The sequence below is a fragment of the Podarcis gaigeae genome (genome assembly GCF_964106915.1).
Source record: "Podarcis gaigeae genome assembly, chromosome: 6".
Classification (NCBI taxonomy): Eukaryota; Metazoa; Chordata; class Lepidosauria; order Squamata; family Lacertidae; genus Podarcis; species Podarcis gaigeae.
Genome location: NC_139682.1, coordinates 81,629,916 through 81,654,795, shown reverse-complemented (window position 1 = coordinate 81,654,795; position 24,880 = coordinate 81,629,916). Strand labels below are relative to the sequence as shown.

The following is a 24,880-nucleotide window of genomic DNA, read 5'->3' as shown; positions in this document are numbered from 1 at the left end:
CTCCTATATTAAATATTGTTAGCAACCACGCCAATCCCTCCCAAGTCATGCTGTGCTCTAGGGTCTGTGCTCCTGTGGAGACTGTGACACAGCGGAATATGTGAATAAACCATATTAAGAAATGTGGTTTATTCACATATTTACACCTGAGTTTGGAAGGAGGGAGGATGATAATCTCAAGAGGGGCTTGTTCCCCATAGCATCTCCCCAGGCTTGCCTTCAGCCAGCCTGTCAAAAATGGATCTCTCCCTTTGTTGTTCTTCCAAGCACACCTTGCTGAAGACACTCTTGCTGTCACCTCACATGCACACCCCATCACCTTTGTCACCTCTGCCCACACTCTAGATTCCTCTTAGATGGGCCATTCACACTTTTTGTCATGTTAATGCCTCTTTCCCAGGTGAGGCCCTGGCTTGGAAAGGAAACTGTATTTTACCACTGTCCTGCAAGCTTCTCTTCCATACTCCACATAATCAAAATCCTACCATTTATGAATTCCTAGGGTTTAGGAGGGTCTCCCCCCCCCCCAAAAAAAAACACACCCTTCAACACCTCCAGATGTCCAAATAGATATCCACATGAAACTGATTAAATATGCTCAAATGTAGTCAAGCCACTGAGGTTCTCAGACTGCAGCGTAATAGATGGTGTGGGAACCAGGACTGCTTTCGGGGAAACTCACAGGAACTTAGTTCTGGCACCTCTCAGATGGGCACCATTGCCATTCTAAGAGAACAAGGGTGGTGTTCATGGTGAGTTCCGGCACCTCTTTTTTCTAGAAAAATAGCATTGGGGGGAAACAGATGCTGTTGCTGAAGGCTATGTAAGACTGTGGGTTTGCGTGTCAAGGTCCCCAGGTCCACCCCAATAACTCACACATCACACAGAATTTTTGTTTAAGATTTTTGGCATAATTTTGGCCACAACTTTATTAAAATACAAATTTGTGAGTGGTTGCTTAGGCATTGGTTGCGACTATCTGCTCCCACCATGGGGGACAGACTGACATTCCGCACGATGCGAAAGTCATAATGGGGGAATACACTTGGGGGTTACGCGGAGCAGGGAACCTGCCCTCACCCCAAATGCAACCAGGAGCTCATTGCTATGGCCCGAGCCCCCTTGACAGAGTGGACAAGCAATAGTTAGCCCCCAATTCCTTTAACGGAATCCCTTGCAGCAGCAGCATTAGAGGGGCAGGCACAGCCAATCCATGCCCCTCAACCAACCAAACCATAAACCAATGCCTAACCGCAACCTTACAAGTTGTGACGATTTGCTACACAGTAGGCAAAAACCAAATGACCCCAGCCAATCAGCCAGATGGACAAAATTCCTACCAGGCCCTCGCTCCAAAGCAGACGACCCCATGACAGGCATAGCAAGGTCAAAGCGAACAACCCTATTCTAGGGAGGGAGGGATGGGCAATCCGCTGCACGGGCGAAAAGAGGAAGCCCTAGCCTCGTGCAAGGAGTTTTAGTATTTCTGGCTGTCAATCAATAAATGGCAACATTAACTTCTTCCCAACAACAAGGGAAGCCCCAATCGCATCAGTGGCCAACGATCAGTTAGCCCGCCCCCAACTTTGGAGTGTCCTGGCAGCCCCCACCACAACACGTGCTCTCCATGAAGGAGAACACGCTTTGTAAGATCTGTGGAGAGAACCGAAAGGGTTATTCCCTCAGATCTGTATACTCTTCTGTCAGCCTGCAATGCTTCCAAATGGTTTGGCTCACCTCTTGGTTGCATTTACTTTTTCATTTCTACATGTGATGGTGTCCGGAGATGCTGCCTCCGATGCCGCTTGCATTCCCCATCATTCTGCACTGGCGCCCCACTTTGGGCGGCCCTGGGAGCATGTGCCAACAGCGGAAAAGCCAGCAAAGGAACCCGCAGTTTGGTGCACACAACAGGATGCGTTGCACAGTGCCCACAACATTACACGGCGCTCCGGGTGCTGCGCGTGCAGCTGAAACAGTTAACCGCCATGTGGGGGGGAGGCAGTGGGTGGACAGCGCGGCAACTGTGCCGCCCAACATTTTGTCCCCCCAGCATGGAACCCACACACCCCTTTGTATGCCACTGTGAGTGGGGCGCTGGCACCCCTTTTGGTTGGCGCTGTGAGTCCCTGCATTCCACAACCATTTTAAAGGTTCTAAAGGAGGTAAACAACTATTTCCTTTAAAAATGTCAACAACTTTAGGGTCCCTGCCCCTAAAAAAAGGTTGACAATTCTGGGCAACCTAGGGGCGCCGGGTGGATTTTTGCACCCCGGCACCACATATGCTTAAGACGGCCCTGTGAATGAGCTCAGTAGAAGGCAGTTCTCTCCTGTTCTGCCTAGAGTGTCTCCTTCTTTCCTCTTTACAGACTGTAGTTTCAAGGGTGGGACTGGGGCAAAGACAAGAAGATCGTCACCTCCACTTGGGCTGACTTTGTGCTATAAGACTGATCTCCTCATACTGCAGTGTCTTCCATTTTACAGAGTGTACATTCAAGAAGGGGCGGAGGGAAAAGCACCCTGCTGTAGGAATTCCTTTCCTCTTCCTAGATGGCATTTTTGAGGGACGGGCAAGGACAGTGCCATCCTGTTCCATCACCCGATATGAAATGGGAAGGTGCTGCCCCAACTCACCACCTCCCAATCTTCTCTTTTTACATATGCAATGCTGCTATTAAACATATGGTCATAGTTAATGTCAATTCCCTATACCGCCCCCCAAGCATTTTCATACTCTGATTTCTTCACAGCAAGCTGCTCTTAGAGGTGCAAGAACAAGGCCGGCAGAATAATTCTGGTCAACAACTAATGAGTGGACTTTACCCTTTTGGTTTACTGTCAGAATTGCAACACTCACAGACCTTTTGCAAATAATCTTAATTGTCTTAAAAATTCAACTGTGTCGGGCATTTCTGCAATTCTTCCTCTTGACAGGTTGCGCTGTGAGACAAAAACAAACAAGCAAACAAACAAAGCAGCATGAAATAAACTATGATAACAGAGCAAAATAAAATAACTGTTGAAACCAAAGACGGAGAAATATTTTGTTGCTGCCAGGATTGCATCAGAGAACTCACAGGTCATGTGTAAATAAACTGAGTTGGGTTAAAAAGTACCTTGCACATTCCCCTAATTCTTGCTCTTTTCAGATTGGTCTATCAAAAACAAAAAGCATTTTAAAAACATGGCAAAGGGCTAAAGAAAATAATTGGAGGTTCCAAAGAGAGGAAAAAGATATTTGCAGATCATTGGAATATGTTGACAGCTGAAAGTGAAGATTTTGTGGTACGGAGCATTGCAAGCTTCCTGAAATAATATGAAGAGCTGGCTGGTCTTTATTATTCCATTTCTTCTTCTGACATCTTGTCCTTCCCAAAATGGTAAGTTGTGTAGGTGGCTGACAAATTTTTTGACCAGGGAAGTTGGGTGTTGCCAGATTCCTTATGGGTTGGATCTAACTCAATTGTACTTGGGGCCCAATGAAATCAGTGTGAAAAAATAGAGGTTATTAACTTAAGTCCCTAACAACTTAAATCCTTTACTAACCTAAGTCATTATTAACTAAAATACTACTAACCTATAACACAATCCTATACATATCCACTCAGAAAGCCCCAGCAGGACTTAGTCCTGGGAAAATGTGCATAGGATTGTGGCATTAGTGTGGAACCAACACTTAAAAAAAAATAGTTAGTTTCACCAGTATGGTAGAACTAGAACTTCAGGTAGGAAGAGAAATGGGAAGGCCTGGGAAAAAAAACTGGAAAAAATGGGTGGAGGGACAGGTTTCCCCCCGGTTTTTTCTGAAGCCGTTTTTCCCGGAAAAATTGAAAAAAATTTTTTGATATAGTTTGAATATTCCACACACTATTTCCCCCCCCCCCCAAATTTTTCCTAGGGAAAAAAAAGGCTTTGGGAAAAACCTGAAAAACCTGTTCCCTCCCCCCAATTTTTCCATTTTTTCCAGGCCTTCCAGCACCCACACTTTGGAGCTCCTTGCCGATTGACACCAGGCAGCTGCTCTCACTGTAAATCTTTCCAGCAATTGCTCAAAACATTTTCATTAGGGCCAGCCCATCTGAACACGTAGAAGCTGCATGCAATTTACTTCCTTTTAACCACTGCTGACTTTAATCATCGATTGCAGTGGTTCTCAACCTGCGGGTCCCCAGATGTTGTTGGACTACAACTCCCATCATCCCTGAGCTCTGGCCTTGCTAGCTAGGGGTGATGGGAGATGTAGTTCAACAACATCTGGGAACCCACAGGCTGAGAAAGGCTGATCTATTGAATACTCTTAAATGCCTGCTTTTAACTGTGTTTTATCAATCATTTTAATATTCTGTTGTATGTTTTTGTAAACTGTTTAGAAAGCTCTCTTACCATCATGCGGGTTATAATATATAATAACAAATTCAATTAAACACACACACACACACACACACACACACTCCTTTTCCTTTCAAACAAAGTTTCAGCCTTAGTGCAATATACTATTCAGTAACTGGATGTTGGTTACTTCTCGGCCTGGCATGCAAAAAAAATGCCTTGTGCTTTGCCCTGGCTATCCTCAAGTAGATATGGAAAGGCCGGGGGGGGGGGACAGAAAAATTGGGGGAAAACAGGTTTCCCCCTGTTTTTTTCCAAAGCTGTTTTTTAGAAGTCCATGAGAAAAATGACAAAGAGGAAGAGCAAGAAGAAATGGAAAACGATAGCAGTACAGTGGTACTTCGGGTCACATACGCTTCAGGTAACATACACTTCAGGTTACAGACTCCGCTAACCCAGAAATGGTACCTCGGGTTAAGAACTTTGCTTCAGGATAAGAACAGAAATCGTGCGGTGGCAGCAGGAGGCCCCATTAGCTAAAGTGGTGCTTCAGGTTAAGAACAGTTTCAGGTTAAGAACGGACCTCCGGAACGAATTAAGTACTTAACCTGAGGTACCACTGTAGTTCAGAAAATGAGATAGAATAAACCACATGTATATATTGTGTATTCTCTCTTTTTAAAGCACTACTCAAAGGATAGACCTTCTATGGAACTTAAATATTGAAGTGGACCATAATTTTATTTGCTGTTGGTGCTAAGGGGCAAATCTGATTATTTTTTATGTTGATGCTTTCTTGCTTTTTTGTTGCTTTTGAAGGACAGGGGGTGGTTACATGTTTTATTGCAAGCATAATACTTTTATCTACATCAGGGGTCAGCAAGGTTCACTGCTGCGGAGCCCCCTCTGTGGGCCAGATCGTGGGCATGCGTGAGCGCACCCACCCGTGATTTCCGACATCTGCACCTGTGCAGACGCAGTTTTCGGCACCTACATCTGTGCAGACGTGATTTTGAGCGTCGCGGAAGTGAGTCCCCATGCTGCACTGCGCTGCTTTAGTGCAGTGTGTGTGGCTCAGTTCGGGGGCGGCTCGGAGGCCGGTTAAACAACCCCCGTGGGCCGCTTGGGGCCCATGGGCCTTAGGTTATCTACCCCTGTTCTACACTGTGTTTCACGCAATTTGTAAAACTACTCCACACTGAACTTTTTTTCAATTTTTCCAAAATTTCCAGTTTTTTCAGGAAAAAATGTGGGGGGGGGTTCTCATGGCTTCAAAATTTCCTGAAATTTTGCAGCTCTAGGTAGGAATCAGAAACTGCATCCCCCCCCCCCTCTATTATGGCAGGTTTTCCCAAAGTTGGGTCTCAAGCTGTTTTTGAACTACAATTCCCATCACCCCTGACTGGTACCACTAGCTAAGGATGTTGGGAGTTGTAGTCCAAAAACAGCTAGAGACCTGCTATCTGCTTAAGTATGTGAGTTGTGGTGCAATGAAGGGAGATTAAAGTTATGAGGCCAACATTTTTATTGCATAATTCCAACTCAGTTCTTTTTCACTTCCTTCAAAATTTACAGGTCAAAGGGTGCCATCTATTGTTGATTTTACTGATGTTATTTTAATTGAAGACTGCCGACCACCACCCATAAGAGACCATGAAGAACTTGCAGACATATCAGACAAAAAATCCTATTCGCACGGCGATGAAGTAATTTACAATTGCCAGCCTGGGTATATAAAATTTGGGCGCATAAAATTGCAGTGTAACAATGGGAAATGGGTACAATCCACACCACATGTGCAATGCAGAAGTAAGTAGAAACATAACTTTATAGAATTCACAATCACAAGCTATTGAAATATTTGAACAGTTTATTTTTTTCTCCTTGGGATGAGGCTTGGGATGGCCCATTTTTTTGAAAAAAAAAACCAGCAACAACATGACAATAGAAGGTTGCATTTCACTTTGTAGCCACTAACCCTTTTTCTGTTTGCTTTGGGTTTCATACGATTGGAGGTCTAAGACCACCAGAGTTAGTAAAGACAAGAATGTGCCCTAGTCTTGCGGATAAGCAGAGGGTAAAGGTAAAGGTAAAGGGACACCTGACCATTAGGTCCAGTCGGGACCGACTCTGGGGGTTGCGGCGCTCATCTTGCTTTACTGGTCGAGGGAGCCGGCGTGCAGCTTCTGGGTCATGTGGCCAGCATGACTAAGCCGCTTCTGGTGAACCAGAGCAGTGCACGGAAATGCCGTTCACCTTCCCGCTGGAGCAGTACCTATTTATCTACTTGCACTTTGACGTGCTTTCAAACTGCTAGGTTGGCAGGGGCAGGGACTGAGCAATGGGAGCTCACCCTGTGACGGGGATTCGAACCGCCGACCTTCCGATTGGCAAGTCCTAGGCTCTGTGGTTCAACCCACAGCGCCACCCACGTCACTGCTGGTAAAGAGGTCTGGAGAGCTCTGCAAAACTTGCAAAGGATCAGCTGGAGGCACAATTGTCCAGGATCCCGTGACTTAACCAATAATTGGAACTCCCCACCCCCCCTTGTTTCTGGGGTTGCTTTGACTTAAAAAAAGAGCTTGTGACATAAAATACCAGGTAGGAGACACTTCAGGGATGTTATGCAGCAGTGGGGCTGGAAAGGGGCTGGGAGATGTTCTAAGCATCTCCCAATCACTACAGCTATTACTACTAACAACATCATCTCCCTCGTTAAGCTTTTTAAAAGAAGGCATTTGATATGACAGCATCATGTTAAGACTTTCCCCACAAATCTGTCTATAAGAGGCACCCAGTGAATCAGAGCAGGAATGTGGAAAGTCTGAGCATGATGATGTCACGTGACTTCCTTTACTTCACGGTAATGGAAAGAACATTACATTTCTCACAACATAGCATTGTTTTCAAGAACATTCTTATAGCCATAAGTGTTATCTTGCTTTACACTTAATTTTCTTAATTTCCAGAAAGGCCTTGTGGACATCCTGGACATATCAAATTTGGCTTTTTAGAACTTGTTAATGGAGACGAATTTGTCTTTGGTGCTCGTGTTGTGTATCGGTGCAATGAAGGGTAAATATCCCCCACCCCTCTTCTCTTCAGATATTTAGTATGCATATATAAAGGGATGTGGGTGGTATTGTGGTCTAAACCACTGAGCCTCTTGGGCTTGCCAAACAGTTCAAATCCCCACGATGGGGTGAGCTCCCATTGCTCTGTCCCAACCTAGCAGTTCGAAAGCACAACAGTGCAAGTAGATAAATAGGTAAGGTAAACAGTGTTTCCTGGTTTCCATCACGGTGTTCCGTTGTGCCAGAAGCGGTTTAGTTATGCTGGCCACATGACTCAGATAATTGTCTGTGGACAAATGCCAGCTCCCTCGGCCTGAAAGCAAGATGAGCGCCGCAACCCCATAGTCACCTTTGACTGGACTTAACCGTCCAGGGGTCCTTTACTTTTACCTTTTGACTATATGTGAATATATATAATGCATATAACGTATATAATGCAAGTACTCAGAAGGACCCAACAGAGCTTCTGTCATGCAGCAACAGATAAATAGTAAAACTGGGAAACAACGAGCAATGGGAAAACTCTATCGAGTTTGCTCCCACTCCCCCAATCAGGGGTTAAATGAGGGATCAGAAGGTGTCCCCTCTGCCATTTATGTTGCCCTCGAACCAATGGTAATCAAACTCCTGCCAGCTCCCAGATCTCAGACACATCCTGGCCTGCTTCCCTCCTCTTAAGGCTTGGTAATCCTGCCTGTGATGGATACTGGGGAGGAGGTTTTGTTCAAGGGCTCCTGCAGTCCCCAGGGTCTAGCCATATTGTGGTGCTAATCTGGTTATAATGACCAAAGGGATGAGGAGAGAGAGAGAAATCTCGTCTACCCTATTTGCCTTCTTTCTGCCAAAACTCCTAGCCTTAAGAACAAGGTGAGCAAGGAAGGAGTGTGTTTGTATATTGGAAGGAGTTGGGGCTTCTTCTCCCTGATACTCAGTTTTCAACATTCAGCCAGTATGAGGGAACTGAGGATTTGAATACTCACCTCACTTTAGTGAATAGCTCCCCTGAATCCATTCAGTTTGAGTCTGAGCTAACTTGTGGTGAACACTAATGCCATCTCTAGAAAAAAAAAACCCTAGAAAATAATCCTGCTATTCTAGAAGTATTTGTTTGCGTCTCAGTGTGTTTCAATGTTATTCCAAAGCTGCTCCTGTCATGTAATTATTTGGTTTTAAAATGTTTCTGTTTCATTTATAAAAAAACCTTGCAGGTTTCAGATGCTCAGTCCTACAGACTTCCGTGATTGTCGTGCAGATGGATGGAGCAATGAGGTCCCTCGTTGTGAAGGTAAGTGGACCTCTACAGATCTTGACTGAGACTCAAAGTACTGCAGAATTGCTTGAGTTTTTACCAGGTGTCTCCTCACAGTTTTCTCCTGCCCATCCCTCTCTTTTGTTCTCGCAGCAACTGCTGCCCCCATATCCCTGAAAAGCTCCTCCTGAAGGCCAGAGAAACCACAGAGCAGCTTCTCAAGATGCTGCAGTCGAACGCTTAGCAACCCTTTGTTTTTGTCTGGGTGTGCTTTCTACATGGGCACAGGGACTGAATCTGAGCCTTTGCCCTTTGCAGTGAGTGGAACATTCTGGTTTGGTTTTTTGGGCTTACATTTTTATTTTATCTTTTCCAAAGCAAAGAACTGTGCCTATGTCCGAATAGAGAATGGATTCCTAGCTAGCAAGTATGAACACTCTAAAAACAACTATTTCCCAAGCAGCATTGGACAAGTGATTTCCTACAGTTGCCATCCTGGTTTCCTGACCCCAAATAAAGAAGAATGGCCTAGAATTACATGCACCAAATTTGGATGGAATCCAGAACCGAAATGCCTCAGTAAGTAGATGTTTATTGCATTCTCCTCTTGGCTCAGAAATAGAAATATAAGTCTAATAGAAAAATTAACTGTAGAGGCCTTGTGAGACTGGTAAGAATACAGAAAGCACAGTCAGATGCTGCAGACACAACTTTGATCTTTTATTGTGTTTCCAGTGATCTTTTATTGTGCTCTATGATTAAAGACACCACGTAAAACAACATCCATCATTGCTAGAGAGATGTTACTGAAAATATTGCATCTATAGATAGTATTTGACACCAAGGAAGTTATCCCTGATAAAACATAATCTTTCTTGTATGTTTTGGAAAGGGTGTGGCATGGTTGGTGCATACCTCCACATGAGATGGGGTTGCACTAGGTACAAGTATTTTAAAAGCTGGTATGACGTGAGTTTAATGAAATTACAGTGGTACTTTGGTTGTGAACGGGATCTGTTCCAGAGCCTCATTCGCAACCTGAGTAGAACGCAACCTGCGTCTGCACATGCGCGGGTCGCGATTCGCCATTTCTGCGCATGCGCGTGACATCATTCTGAGCGTCTGCACATGCGCAAGCAGCGAAACCCGGAAGTAACCCATTCTGTTACTTCCAGTTCTGCACAGGACACAACCCAAAAGGATTTAACCAGAAGCAAATGTAACAAGAGGTATGACTGTCAATAACGTATGTTTTCTGAGTTTTTCTTTAGCAACTAGCAACTGGCTGACTTGTAGCATTTCTGGCTTTGTGTGCATGCTAGGAACAGTATGCATGCATAATGGGTTACAGGGGGTTCTGCCACCGCAACCATTCTTCCTCCAGGAAAAATCTGATTACTACTTACAACACCAAAACCACTGGGTTTTTGTTGTTGTTGTTTCTTAAATTGTAATGGAAAAAAACTGTAAATGCTAGGAAGGTGGGAGAACTAAGAACCAGCTATCATGTAGGAATTGTGAACCCTTGCCCCTGTAATTGTTTTGGGGGTTGAATAGTGATCCTTAAAATATAATCAAAACTTTTACTGGGATGGATTGGCAAAACTACCCATCCTGTATTTTTGGTACTATCCCTCCTTCTTCATCCCACCCCCTTTGGTGTAAACCCCAGAAAGGCACCACACTGTAGTAGCCTAGAAAAATTATCTGTGTGGGCACCAGACAAGCTTCCTTGGGGAAAGCATTCCAGAGACAGGGGCCCATCACTGACAAAGCTGTCTTAACTACTCTTTTTGCCTCTAGAGCAATGTGACCCTTCAATACCCTTTGCACATGGTAGATTCATTTTCCTAAATCAGCAGACCTTCAGAGAGGGTGAAGAAATTTCATTTTCTTGTGATGAAGGCGATGATACTCCAAATCCAGAAGGAACAGCCACTTGCACAAAAAATGGCTGGTCACCTGCTCCACGTTGCGACACGAAAAGTGAGTGTTATTCGCAGCATCTTATCTGAGAATATAGAACCCGAGGAACTGTCCTGCTGTAAACAGCAGGTTACATGGTTTTCTTTGACTTCTTAAAGCTTACACTGTGCATGTTTACAAATCCCATGCGTGGCAGAGGAAAGGAGGCATTTGCAGCAGCCACCCCTTCTATATCCTCTCCACAGGGTAAAACAACCACTAGTGCTCTGGGTATGCACCACCCCTGGGAGAACTTGCAGCTCTTTAGAACAGGCATAGGCAAACTCGGCCCTGCAGATGTTTTTGGCCTACAACTCCCATGATCCCTAGCTAACAGCACCAGTGATCAGGCATGATGGGAATTGTAGTCCCAAAACATCTGGAGGGCCAAATTTGCCTATGCCTGCTTTAGAATCTCTATATCCCTCTTGACATTTTTTGTTGCTGCTACCACTAGCCCAGAGAAGGAAGTGTAGAAAAGTGTAGTTAGTTCCCCTTTGTCTTGGGCCCAGCTCCAGAGTACAATTTATATATAGTGGTACCTCGGGTTACATATGCTTCAGGTTACATACACTTTGGGTTACAGACTCTGCTAACGAATTAAGACTCTGCTAATGAATTAACGGACCTCCAGAATGAATTAAGTATTTAACCTGAGGTACCACTGTACTTCATCAGGCATTTTAACTGAATATGGATTTTATAGTTTTATGGTAACTCTCTCTTTTTACCTTTACTCTTTTGAATTACTTGTGCTTAGAGATGATTATAATTAAACAGTACAGTGGTGCCTCAGGTTAAGTACTTAATTCGTTCTGGAGGTCCATTCTTAACCTGAAACTGTTCTTAACCTGAAGCACCACTTTAGCTAATGGGACCTTCTGCTGCCGCTGCGCCGCCAGAGCACAATTTCTGTTCTCATCCTGAAGCAAAGTTCTTAACCTGAAGCACTATTTCTGGGTTAGCAGAGTCTGTAACCTGAAGCGTATGTAACCTGAAGCGTATGTAACCTGAGGTACCACTGTAAAAGTCTTCAGTAGGTCAAGTCTTCAGCAGAAGTCCACCCCATCCAACATTTAGGTCAACCCTTTCTGACTTCAACTGGGAGTTCCATAAAAGCGTGTCCACAAAACTGCACACACTGGTCCTGTGGTAGAATCTGAGCCATGGGGGACCACAACCAGTGAATCTATAGAAGACCTTCATGATTGGGCAAACACAGAATGAATCAGGCAGTTCTTAAGCTATCCTGGGCCAAAGTTGCTAAAGGCCTTTTGAATTAATACAAGAATAGTTGCAACACAAGTGGCAGAAGGATGGTTTTTAAGGCTCTAGGAAACTATGTGAGTGTTTTTTTAAGGCTCTAGGAAACTATGTGAGACATTATTGTTGATGAATTGCACCTAATGCTCTTGATCAGCGATTTTATATGCAGATTGGATATACAGCACTGCCTGTGAGCACCAACTGAAAAGCACCTCAGCAAAAACTGGATGGCCAGTCCTCAAGACAGAGTGATGGATTTGCTCTAGCAAAACCATTCTAATAATTTGATGTTGACACCTTCTTTTCTTTCATAAAACATCTCTTTCAATTTCAAATGACACAATACAGTGGTACCTCAGTTTCCGAGTGTATAACCAGCTCCAAGTCTCTCTCCAGTACATTAGTTTCAAGCTAACATAGTAAAACTAAGATGCTAAAAGTAATAATAGCTATGTTTAGTTATATTAATCTCTTTTCCTCAACATTTCGTCCAGCAATATGTGAAGGTCTCCTGTTGGAGCATGGGGATATTCAGCCAAGAAAAGACCAGTATCAACCCAATGATGTTTTGCAATTTTTCTGTCATGAAGGATTCACAATAGTTGGTCCTGCTTCTGCCCAGTGTTATCCCTTTGGCTGGTCTCCACTGCCTCCCCGCTGTAAAGGTACCTATTTCTCCACAGACTATTAAAGGAAGTTCCATCACAAATGTGCTTTGTGTTCTTATAAGTACAGTGGTACCTCAGGTTAAGTACTTAATTCGTTCCCGAGGTCCGTTCTTAACCTGAAACTGTTCTTAACCTGAGGTACCACTTTAGCTAATGGGGCCTCCCGCTGCTGCCACGCCGCCAGAGCACGATTTCTGTTCTCATCCTGAAGCAAAGTTCTTAACCTGAGGTACTATCTCTGGGTTAGCGGAGTCCGTAACCTGAAGCGTCTGTAACCTGAAGTGTATATGCTTACCTTATTTGGTCAGGCACCATTGTCCTATGTTCTTTGTTAGTCAGAGAGGAGGCAAAGTGCTCATCCTAGGGCGGATGACAACAGTGTTTTCGTTGTGGCCGTTTACCTCCATGTTTTGATAGATTTGTTTTCTTGTGTATTTTAATTTGTACTATTTTATAATTGGTTTTATAGTTGTAAACCACTTTGAAGCCACCTTACCAATTAAGCCGTATAAGTATAAATTAATTATGATAAATAAATAATAATAAAAATAATTTATTATGGTGTCTCCAGTTGATGCCAATGAATGGGTAGGCTCATGAAAATGATGAGATTAGAACCCATAGCTTGGTGCTGGGTCCTTTCCTCCCAACTGTCTCATCCCTCCTAGCTGAAACTCAGGGAACTGAGCAGCTGCAGTGCCTGGAATAGTTGTGAAAACTGGGCATTAGGCTGAAATTCAATTTTAGATGTAAGCCATCTGGAGATCTTGGGATGCGGGTGGCGCTGTGGGTTAAACCACAGAGCCTAGGGCTTGCTGATCAGAAGTTTGGCGATTGAAATCCCTGCAACGGGGTGAGCTCCCGTTGCTCGGTCCCTGCTCCTGCCAACCTAACAGTTCGAAAGCACGTTAGAGTGCAAGTAGATAAATAGGGACCACCCTGGCGGGAAGGTAAACGGCGTTTCTGTGTGCTGTTCTGGTTCGCCAGAAGTGGCTTAGTCATGCTGGCCACATGACCTGGAAGCTGTATGCCGGCTCCCTTGGCCAATAAAGCGAGATGAGCACCGCAACCCCAGAGTCGGTCATGACTGGACCTAATGGTCAGGGGTCCCTTTACCTTTACCTATCTGGAGATCTTGGTAACAAGTGACTAATAAATCTGTTGTTGTTGTTATTGTTGTTAGTGTAAATACCTGTCTGTAGTAAAGGTAAAGGACACCCGGATGGTTAAGTCCAGTCATAGGCGACTATGGGGTTGCGGAGCTCATCTCACTTTCAGGCTGAGGGAGCCGGTGTTTGTCCGCATACAGCTTTCCAGGTCATGTGGCCAGCAGGACTAAACCACTTCTGGTGCAACACTGTGATGGAAGCCAGAGCACACAGAAATGCCATTTACCTTCCTGCTGCAGCGGTACCTATTTATCTACTTGCACTGTGTGCTTTCAAACTGCTAGGTTGGCAGGAGCTGGGACAGAGCAACGGGAGCTCACTCCGCCATGGGGATTCAAACCGCTGACCTTTCCTATCAGTGGTTTAGACCACAGTGCCATCTGTGTCACCTGTGAATAGTGTTGTGCAAACCTTATTAGGTGAGGAATTATGTTTGCTTACTTCTAGAACAAGTCAACCACTGTAAGGCACCAGCCAACATTAGGAATGGCAGTATTGTTGATGATCTTCTTGAAGAATACCAGCATGGTGACCAAGTGGAATATGAGTGTAACATCAAATTTGTGATGACTGGATCAAAGATAATAGAGTGTGTTGATGGAAAATGGACACCTGTACCTTCTTGTACAGGTAAGCCATGGTTGCAATCCCTATAAAATAAGTGTGTACACAGTGTACTCTGTGTGTGTAATCATTTTCCATGATTCTATGTAGTCCAATGATTCCTGTATCCGAGAAAGTGGAAGAGAACATCTTAAATATCCTCTTCTGATTTCTCTGCTCTGAAATTATCTTAAATGTTGTGTACAGGGTCCTTTCCCCAGCTTCAGTAATACTAACATAAACGTATCAACCGTGTTTAAAACAACCAGATATTTCTTGCACCCCATTAAGTAATTGCAATGGCATGTGACAAATTAATTTCCAATGAAAACTATTGAAAGGTGAACCCTGAAAGTTTATATATTGACCCTTTCACCTGACACTGCCAGTGAACGCTTAGTGCCTGGCATATGAGTTAGGAACAGAGAGCTGTCCTTGACTTCTGAGAACAATGGATTTGCCACACTAAGTAAGATCCTTTTTCAATTAATAAAGCTGCCTTCTGATCGGGGTCTAAACACAATCTGGAGTATTTTCTTTCACATTCCTTTATGCCTTTTGCAGTAGAGGAAAAGAAATGTGGTCCACCACCCAGTATTCCAAATGGGCATGCAGCTGGAACAGTCAGAGAAGAATATATTCACGGTGAGGATGTGGAATATGAATGTGAAGAAAACTTCGTCATTGTTCAGACCAGCTTAGCCAGGTGTCTTCATGGACTTTGGGAATTACCTAGATGTGCAGGTAAGCAGAGCTCATAGTTTACTAAGCTGTGATTCTCACCTTAGTATCTATGGGGTTGCACTATTATGAAGTGTCCAAAACTCATACTTGTGTAGGGATATCCCAAATTACAAAATTCACCTCATCTTGGTCTTGGTTGAAATAAATCCATACAATATCTAAGAAGCCCATACAGTGGTACCTTGGGTTAAGTACTTAATTCGTTCTGGAGGTCCATTTTTAACCTGAAACTGTTCTTAACCTGAAGCACCACTTTAGCTAATGGGGCCTCCTGCTGCTGCCGCGCCGCCGGAGCCCAATTTCTGTTCTTATGCTGAAGCAAAGTTCTTAACCTGAAGCACTATTTCTGGGTTAGTGGAGTGTGTAACCTGAAGCGTATGTAACACGAGGTACATTTATTATTTTTTGTTGGTCAAATAAAGCAAAATAACCTTCACAACAAAGTGGCCCAATATGTGAATGCACTTATTATGGGATTTTATTTTATTTTTGTGACTATGGAAGAGTAACAACATGATGCTCCTCCAAGTACCTTCTATGTAGCCTTGAGCAAGTCATTGCATCTCAGCCTCATTTTCCTGTCTGTAAAATTGAGAATAATTTTGATCTCTTTGCCGCAAAGATTAATTTCCATAAATTCTCTCTCTGTGTGTATATATATAAAGGTAAAGGTAAAGGGACCCCTGACCATTAGGTCCAGTCGTGGCCGACTCTGGGGTTGTGGCGCTCATCTCGCTTTCTTGGCCGAGGGAGCCGGTGTGCAGCTTCCGGGTCATGTGGCCAGCATGACTAAGCCGCTTCTGGCGAACCAGAGCAGCGCACGGAAACGCCATTTACCTTCCCGCCAGAGCGGTACCTATTTATCTACTTGCACTTTGATGTGCTTTCAAACTGCTAGGTTGGCAGGAGCAGGGACAGAGCAATGGAAGCTCACCCCGTCGTGGGGATTCGAACCACCGACCTTCTGATCGGCAAGTCCTAGGCTCTGTGGTTTAACCCACAATGCCACCTGCATCCCACATGTGTATATATATATATATATAGAGAGAGAGAGAGAGAGGAGAGTTTGAGAACTTATCCAGACATTTTCAGGCTTATTAATTCATGTAAATGTGTATGCCTTAACTATTAAGCCACCTCACTTGAACAATATTTGAATTATTAGATTTTTCAACAAAATGTGCACGCCCAAATATGCCTAAGAATGCAACTTTTGCATCAGCTGTTCCTCTGAAAAGTCAGTATGACAACAATGATGTCCTCAGCTATATCTGTGATTCCAGGCTTCGTGAAGCTAAATGCGTCAAGGGAGAATGGTTACCCAAACCGGAATGCAAAGGTACGTTCTTTTTTCTGTTGCTTTCTTAACTTAGGTAACTGACATAGCTGGTAGTAAAAAAACTGAAGGCAAAATGCAAATACAATATACATTGGGTCATGTGGCATCCTCATTCCATTTTGAATTTTGTTTCCTTTTGAGGGGAGTGAGATTTCCACCTGTTTCTGCCCCTACTCAAGAGGGGAAATACTGAAAAATAACAGTTTGCAAATGCATTTGTAGGTCGGTCATGCTTCTTTCGTAAAGCCGAGACAAAACTCGACAGCAGAGGCTCAAAAGCAGCTGTAAAAACAAACCACCACCAAGTGAAGCCACAGCATAGATTATTTTTATTCTTTCTTAATTTGGGGACAGAATTAGTTCTCCTGGTGAGGCTTGAGGTGTGTCACTAGTAGCCTCTAGACTGAAGCACTGCTGTTTCTTAAAAAGGATGGAGAGGGATGAGATGAGGAAGATGTTAAGTGTCAAGATGCCTTGAGCAGCTCCTAGCTGGCTGCCCAGGGAAGCATAAAGACAAGGAAAAGTTTCTTCCCCTCCTTTTTTATTTCAGTATTATAGAGAGAGGCTATAGAACCCAGCCTCTTGAATAATGGCCTCCGGTCTAACAGCCCTTCTCTGAGTTGACCAGTTCAGACAAGTTGGAACTAGTCCAAGCCGGAATGAACTGGTCCAAGCGGGTTGGAACCAGTTCAGACGGGTTTGAACCAGTCCAAGCCGGTTGGAACCAGTTAAGACTGGTTGGAACCGGTTCAAACCGGTTGGATCCAGTTCAAAGCGGTTGGACCCGGTCCAAACCAGTTTGAACCAGTTTAAGCCGGTTGGAACCGGTTCAAGCCGGTTGGAACCGGCTAAGGCTGGTTGGAACAGGTTCAGACTGGTTGGAACTAGTCCAAGCCTGTTTGAAACGGACCAAGGACGGTTGGAGCCAGTTCAGACCGATTACAACCGGTCCAAGCTATTTTGAACCGGTCTAGGCCTGTTTGAACTGGTCTATGTCAGTTGGAACCGGTTCAGACTTTTTTGAACCGATTCCAACCAGTCTGAACCGGTTCAGAGTGGTAGGAACCTGTTCAAGCCGGTTGGAACCAGTTCAGAACGGTTGGAACAAGTATAAACCTGTTTGAACTGGTTTAAGCCGGTTGGAACCGGTTCAGACTAGTTGGAACCGGTTCAAGCCGGTCGGAACCGGTTCAAGCCGGTTGGAACCGGTTCAGGCTGGTTGGAACAGGTCCAAGCCGGTTGGAACCGGTTCAAACCGGTTGGATCCAGTTCAGAGCGGTTGGAACCGGTCCAAACCAGTTTGAACCAGTTTAAGCCGGTTGGAACCGGTTCAGACTAGTTGGAAGTGGTTCAAGCCAGTTGGAACCGGTTAAGGCTGGTTGGAACATGTTCAAACTGGTTGGAACTAGTCCAAGCCTGTTTGAACTGGACCAAGGATGGTTGGAGCCAGTTCAGACCGATTAGAACCGGTCCAAGCTATTTTGAACCGGTCTATGCCTGTTTGAACTTTTCTATGTCAGTTGGAACCGGTTCAGACTGGTTGGAACCGATTCAGACTGCTTAGAACCAGTTCAAGCCGGTTGGAGCCAGTTTAGACCGGTTAGAACCGGTCCAAGCTGGTTTGAAACGATTCCAGCTGGCTTGAACTGGTCTATGTCAGTTGGAACCGGTTCAGACCGGTTGGAACCGGTCCAAGCCGATTGGAACTGGTTCAGACTGGTTGGAACTGGTTCAAGCCAGTTGGAACCGGTACAAGCTGGTTTGAACCAGTTCAGACTGGTTTGAACTGGTTCAGACTGGTTGGAACTAGTCCAAGCCGGTTGGAGCCAGTTCAGAACGGTTAGAACCAGTCCAAGCTGGTTTGAAACGGTTCCAGCTGGTTTGAAGTGGTCTATGTCAGTTGGAACCGGTTCAGAGCGGTTGGAACCAGCCCATGCCGATTGGAACTGGTTCAGACTGGTTGGAGCTGGTTCAAGCCAGTTGGAACCAGTTCAAAGTGGTCGGAACTAGTCCAAGCCGGTTTGAACCAGTCAAAGCCTGTTTGAACCGGACCAAGGACGGTTGGAGCCAGTTCAGGCTGGTTGGAACAGGTTCAGACTGGTTGGAAGTAGTCCAAGCCTGCTTGAACCGGACCAAGGACGGTTGGAGCCAGTTCAGACCGATTAGAACCGGTACAAGCTGTTTTGAACCGTTCCAGGCCAGTTTGAACTGGTCTATGTCAGTTGGAACTGGTTCAGACTGGCTGGAACTAGTTCAAGCCGGTTGGAACCAATTCAGACCGGTTTGAACTGGTCCAAACCGGTTTGAACCAGTCCAAGCCGGTTGGTACTGGTTCAGACTGGTTGGAACCAGTTCAGGCTGGTTGGAACCTGTCCAAGCCGGTTGGAACCAGTTAAGGCTGGTTGGAACCGGTTGAGACTGGTTGGAACTAGTCCAAGCCGTTTGGAACTGGACCAAGCCGGTTGGAGCCAGTTCAGAGCGGTTTGAACCAGTCAAAGCCTGTTTGAACCGGACCAAGGACGGTTGGAGCCAGTTCAGGCTGGTTGGAACAGGTTCAGACTGGTTGGAAGTAGTCCAAGCCTGCTTGAACCGGACCAAGGACGGTTGGAGCCAGTTCAGACCGATTAGAACCGGTACAAGCTGTTTTGAACCGTTCCAGGCCAGTTTGAACTGGTCTATGTCAGTTGGAACTGGTTCAGACTGGCTGGAACTAGTTCAAGCCGGTTGGAACCAATTCAGACCGGTTTGAACTGGTCCAAACCGGTTTGAACCAGTCCAAGCCGGTTGGTACTGGTTCAGACTGGTTGGAACCAGTTCAGGCTGGTTGGAACCTGTCCAAGCCGGTTGGAACCAGTTAAGGCTGGTTGGAACCGGTTGAGACTGGTTGGAACTAGTCCAAGCCGTTTGGAACTGGACCAAGCCGGTTGGAGCCAGTTCAGAGCGGTTTGAACCAGTCAAAGCCATTTGGAACTGGTTCAGACTGGTTGGAACTGGTTCAAGCCGGTTGGAACTGGTTCAAAGTGGTTGGAACTAGTCCAAGCTGGTTTGAACCTGTCGAAGCCAGTTGGAACCAGTTCAGAGTGGTTGGAAATGGTCCAAACCAGTTTGAACCGGTCCAAGCCGTTTGGAACTGGTTCAGACTGGTTGGAACTGGTCCAAGCCAGTTGGAACCGGTTCAGACTGGTTGGAACTAGTCCAAGCCGGTTTGAACCTGTCCAAGCCAGTTGGAACCTGTTCAAACTGCTTGGAACCGGCTCAAGCCGGTTAAAACTGGTTCAGGCCTGTTGGAACCAGCCCAGACCACTTGGAACCATTTCATACCAGTTCGAACAGGTCCAAGCTGGTTGGAACTAGTCCAAGCCAGTTTGAACCAGTACAAACCGGTTGGAACCTGCCCAGACCAGTTGGAACTGGCTCAGGTCCAAGCCAGTTGGACCTTGTCCAGGTCAGTTGGAGCAGGTCTAGGTCAGTTGGAACCAGCCCAGACCGGTTGGAACCAGCCCAGGCCAGTTGGAACCAGCTCAGACCGGTTGGAACAGGTCCAAGCCAGTTGGAACTGTTCCACTCCAGTTTGAACCAGTCCAAGTCAATTTTAACTGGTTGAAACTGGTTGGAACCAGCCCAGACCAGTTGGAACAGATCCAGGCCGGTTCCAACTGGCCCAGACCTGTTTGAACTGGTTCAGACAGGTTTGAACCTGTTCAAACTAGTTGGAACCAGCTCAAGCCGGTTAAAATCAGGTTCAGGCTTGTTGGAACCAGCCCAGACTGCTTCGTACTGTTTCATACCTGTTGGAACAGGCCCAAGCCGGTTGGAACTAGTTCAGACTGGTTGGAACAGGTCCAAGGCGCTTGGGACCAGTTCAGACTGGTTGGAACTGGTCCAGGCTGTTTGGAACCAGTGTTCTAGGTGCAACAGCCCTGCTGTTTCTGTCTTTATTTTATTCTTTCAAAAAGTTTCATTCGGTTGTGAGGTAACCCTAAACTGATATGCACAATATAATTTCCATCATAAATAAAATGAGGAAATGCATTCCATCAGGAGTTCATTGCAATGCATCAAAGGCCCTTATGGTTCATTGAGCTTTGAGAGGATTGGTCAGGCAACATGGGGAACTCACGGGGAAAGGCGTAATAAGTTCTCCAGTGCATCCAGGAATCCATAGAATGATTTCTTGGATTGTGGCCAGTGCAATTAACTAATTATAGTTATAAATGTGAACCCATTCATGCCGATGACACAAAACGATTTTACTAATTTATAATTTATTCTGAATCTTTAGTAGAGACATTGCGGTATAGCAGTTCGAGAGTCGGATACTAACCTACCACACAGAGTTGTTGTGGCAATTAAATGAGGTGGGGAAGAACCATGTCCACCACTGGGAGCTCCTTGAAGGAAAAAGCAATAAAATAAATACAATAATAATAGCATATTTTTGATATGTTGTTGTTGTTGTAGACCTCTGCCCGCCTCCACCCCAGATTCCTAATGCCATTGATGTAGCTGAGCTGAGAACCTACGAGAGTGGTGAACAGATAAATTTCCTGTGTGAGAAGCTTTTTGTGCTTCAAGGGCCACAGAACATATCATGCGAGGATGGCAAGTGGCAACTGCCTCCGCGCTGTGTTGGTTAGTATGCTCTTACTTGAATATTTTGCCTTTGGGGAAATTAAATGAAGATGCATGCTGCATTCTGTTTTGCCAAAGCAACACTGCAGGCATGCGGGTGGCGCTGTGGTCTAAACCACTGAGCCTTTTGGGCTTGCCGATCGGAAGGTCAGCGGTTCAAATCCCCGCGACGGGGTGAGTTCCTGTTGCTCTGTCCCAGCTCCTGCCAACCTAGCAGTTCGAAAGCACAATAGTGCAAGTAGATGAATTGGTATTGCTGCAGTGGGAAGGTAAACAGTGTTTCCGTGCACTCTGGTTTCCGTCACGGTGTTCCGTTGCGCCAGAAGTGGTTTAGTCATGCTGCCCACATGACCCGGAAAGCTGTTTGTGAACAAATGCTGGCTCCCTCGGCCTGAAAACGAGATGAGTGCCGCAACTCCATAGTCGCTTTTGACTAGACTTAACTGTCCAGGGCTCCTTTACCTTACCTTACCCCTAATCAGTCCAGGTGTGTGTCTTCTATGTTGAGTATGTGTATCTGCAACAAAAGACAAATGTCACCACCATCCCCCCGTTTTCTTTGCAACAATGAAGCTGTGGCAGCAGCTGCCCCTTCCACTTGAGGAAGTGAGAAGCTTCAACCCATGTAAAACATAACAAAGATGCCCTTTCAGCTACTTGACTTTATTTCACTCACCAATGGTGCTTAATGACTGATTCATAGAAGCCATTTGCTTTGTATGTGGCATTGGGTTTCAGAATGCTTGACTGGCACACACTGGCATCAGTACCAGCTTGCAACAAAGGGGCCATCTCTGTGTGTTTGCTTTAACGGCACACTCACTGCTCAGAGTAAAGTTGTTTTCTGCTTCTCCAGAGAAGCGGACACGGAGCAATGGTTCCAAACTACAAAAAAGAAGATTCTACCTAAACATTAGGAAGAACTTCCTGACAGTAAGAGCTGTTCGACAGTGGAATTTGCTGCCAAGGAGTGTGGTGGAGTCTCCTTCTTTGGAGGTCTTTAAGCAGAGGCTTGACAACCATATGTCAGGAGTGCTCTGATGGTGTTTCCTGCTTGGCAGGGGGTTGGACTCGATGGCCCTTGTGGTCTCTTCCAACTCTATGATTCTATGATTCTATGATTCTATGAAGTCAAACCACGGACACAGTCTTCGGCATGCAAAAAGCGCCAAATAAAGCAAGCAACACAGGATGGCCATATTTCCAAGCTCAATGCCAGATTTGGCATCCCTTGTAAGAGGAGCACCGGCACCGGCATTTTCATCCATTTTCATGTTTTTGCATTGTAGATGTATCAACTGTCACCGTGCAGCACAGCACAGACTTTCCCATTGCTCCTGGAAGCCAGAGCAACCCCATGCCTGCGACAAGTGATGGCATGAGCAGCAGAGACCTTTTAGATTTCTTACACACTATCCATGCCGCAGGTAAGTTAGCAGCCCTAAAGCATAGGATTGTGGTTTACAAATGCACATCAGGTCGGCTGCCGTTTCATATGCCTTTGGTTTTTTTATACAGTAAGATCACTCGAGAGGCGCATGGCTGTGCTTGAGCAGGAGCTGCAGGAGCTAAAGAGAGAGAGAATGAAGACTAAGTAGCAAACCACCTGCATTCTAGAAGCCAGTCCTGAAGAATGGAAGGAGAACATAAACAAGAACATGAGATCATAGTCACGTGGCACACCGTTCCTGTATCCATTCCTTTTACTAAAGACTCTTTGGAAACCCACTGTGAATTGTTTGCAAGGCACTTGAGGGCTGTGGCGATCACACAGGGCCCGCGGACGTTTGACAGTCTATTGACCCTGTGCCACCACTGTGATTTCTTTCTTCGCTGCCACCAACCTGTTTCTCCTCACGGGTACATACGGAGTCCAGACAGTTGTTAACATTAACAAATAATCAAGTTTATTTTTATAGGCATGAACAAGCTTATGGTTTCATTTAATTTTTCTTGGCAGTTTCTTAAGTTCCTTAAGTTCCTTAACTGTCCTATGCATTCCTAACAACTTTAAACTGATTATTCCAACTATCTATCTGACTCTACCTAACAATTCCTCTCACTCTTTCACCACACAACTTGACCAACCCACAGACTTAACCTCCCTCTTCCTTCTTCAACTCCCAACTCTCAACTGACTTTCACACAGCTCCACTCTCACTCCAACTCCTCCTATCAGTTTCTCTCTGGCCAATCACATCACACTCATTTAACCCTTTCCTTATGACCCACCTAGGAGGCAAACGCCACAAAGGCAAAGTCCCTTGCCCTTCTAGCTGTGCTGTTTTTCTACCATGAATGCCTCCTTCGTTCTCTTATAATGGCAATGGTGTCCACCTGCGAGATGCCAGAACTGGAAAAGGCCCTGCTTTCTGGCAATCCCAGTGCCACATCCCCACCTGCTACAGTCCCCAGTGAGGTGCCCAGATGCTGCTTCAACTTCCTGGGGTCATTTTCAGTTGATGCAGCCTAATGACATAGACAAGGTCCTCGTGGAGATGCAGATAGCAACATGTCTGCACAAACCTTGCTGCTCACGGCTTACTAAAGCTTGCTAAGGGGGCATGGCTGAGCAGGTAGTATTACATGGTTCTGCTCTTAACTGCCTGGTTGCTACCAAAATGCAGTACTAGGAGATGGTTGCGTTGTTTTGTGGCTTTTAAGCTGTGAGGTCCTGTAAGAATCCATTCTGTATCCTATGAAAGTCAATATCAATATGAGACTGCAGGGAGATACCATCCAGGATTTTGGTGCATGGTGTCATCAATATGCAGAATACAGATAACTCTCATATTCCATTCCATCAGAATCAAGAGATGTTGGGAAAGTGTTTGACTGATGGGCAGGATGGGTGCCAATAGTAGGGCTGCCATATGTCCTCTTTTTCCAGGACAAGTCCTCTTTTTCATGATGAGACTCTCCAGAGAGATCCATAGTTAAATGTGTCCTCTCTTTTTTTGCTCTTCAAAATATTGCAACCCTACAATAAAGAGAAGCTTTATCCTGATACGACAGAGGTGCTGAGGGTGGTGCTTTGTTGTCCAGGAAGTAGTCATGCAGCTTGTTCTGCCTTCCTCCTTTCCCTCTTAAATACCTTGCAAGCCTCGCCACAACAGCACAATTGTACAGCCTCTCTGCTCATTCTGATTTGCGCCTTTCCCTGGCATCTATCATAAAAACAATCTTACTGTATAAAACATATTAATCCTCTTTGTTGCACTGGGAGTTTTTTAATATGGCTTAATAAAAAGAAAGACAGGATCCAGATCTAATTGTGTGCATATTTATCTCCCTATTCTGTTTCTTATTTGAGACCCAAATCCCTTTGCTTTGTGACGAAGCCGCTATAAATAAAGTTTCCAATGTGGATCGTTCTACATTTCCAGCATTTATTAGCTAAGTTTCCAGTTGTCTTTTGAATTCTTTCAGGGTCCATATACCAGCTATCATTTTATAGGAGTTATCATTAGCATTTGACATAATGAAAACTTAAGGCCATTTTCCCAAATGTACTCACATACAAGAGTGGCTAGGTAGTGGAGCAGGATAGCAAAGCTGCTCTTCCAACAGAAGCGTCACTGATGCTTACCTGGTTGATATGGGACTAGGGAGGTGACAAGAAACAGGGCTGTGAGGGTGCACTGATGCAATCCTGACCTCACAAACACACTCCCACACTGGGCAGGTTGGTGGAAGTGACATCGCTTTTGGGAGGCTTCAGTTATTTTGGTATATATATAAAAATCATGTTTAAATGGATCTGGTGAATTTATAATGAGTTTATAAATTTATAATGAGGTGGATCTATAATGAGTTTAAAAAGATGTTAAATATACTTTT

General features: G+C 45.1%; 1 protein-coding gene across 1 annotated transcript; it reads left to right on the top strand.

Moving 5' to 3' along the window:
- The first annotated feature begins 3,082 nt into the window (after nt 1–3,082).
- On the top strand, nt 3,083–24,440 carry LOC310847506 (complement factor H-related protein 5-like). The gene is made up of 14 exons (XM_083745347.1): nt 3,083–3,382; nt 5,907–6,140; nt 7,301–7,406; nt 8,614–8,690; nt 9,033–9,233; nt 10,458–10,640; nt 12,380–12,550; nt 14,170–14,352; nt 14,890–15,069; nt 16,235–16,408; nt 20,870–21,040; nt 22,330–22,467; nt 22,559–22,796; nt 23,295–24,440. Exons 1-13 carry the CDS (start codon nt 3,319–3,321, stop codon nt 22,636–22,638), a joined length of 1,962 nt encoding a protein of 653 aa, XP_083601473.1. The 5' UTR covers nt 3,083–3,318; the 3' UTR covers nt 22,639–22,796; nt 23,295–24,440.
- The last annotated feature ends 440 nt before the right edge of the window (nt 24,441–24,880 follow it).

What these genes read in the sequence shown, in the direction of transcription:
- LOC310847506 (XM_083745347.1), top strand. Translation starts at nt 3,319, where the DNA reads ATGAAGAGCTGGCTGGTCTTTATTATTCCATTTCTTCTTCTGACATCT. An exon ending in TGAGGTCCCTCGTTGTGAAG is followed by an intron (nt 8,691 to 9,032) that starts GTAAGTGGACCT and finishes TCTTTTCCAAAG; the next exon opens with CAAAGAACTGTGCCTATGTC. An exon ending in GGAATTACCTAGATGTGCAG is followed by an intron (nt 15,070 to 16,234) that starts GTAAGCAGAGCT and finishes TTGAATTATTAG; the next exon opens with ATTTTTCAACAAAATGTGCA.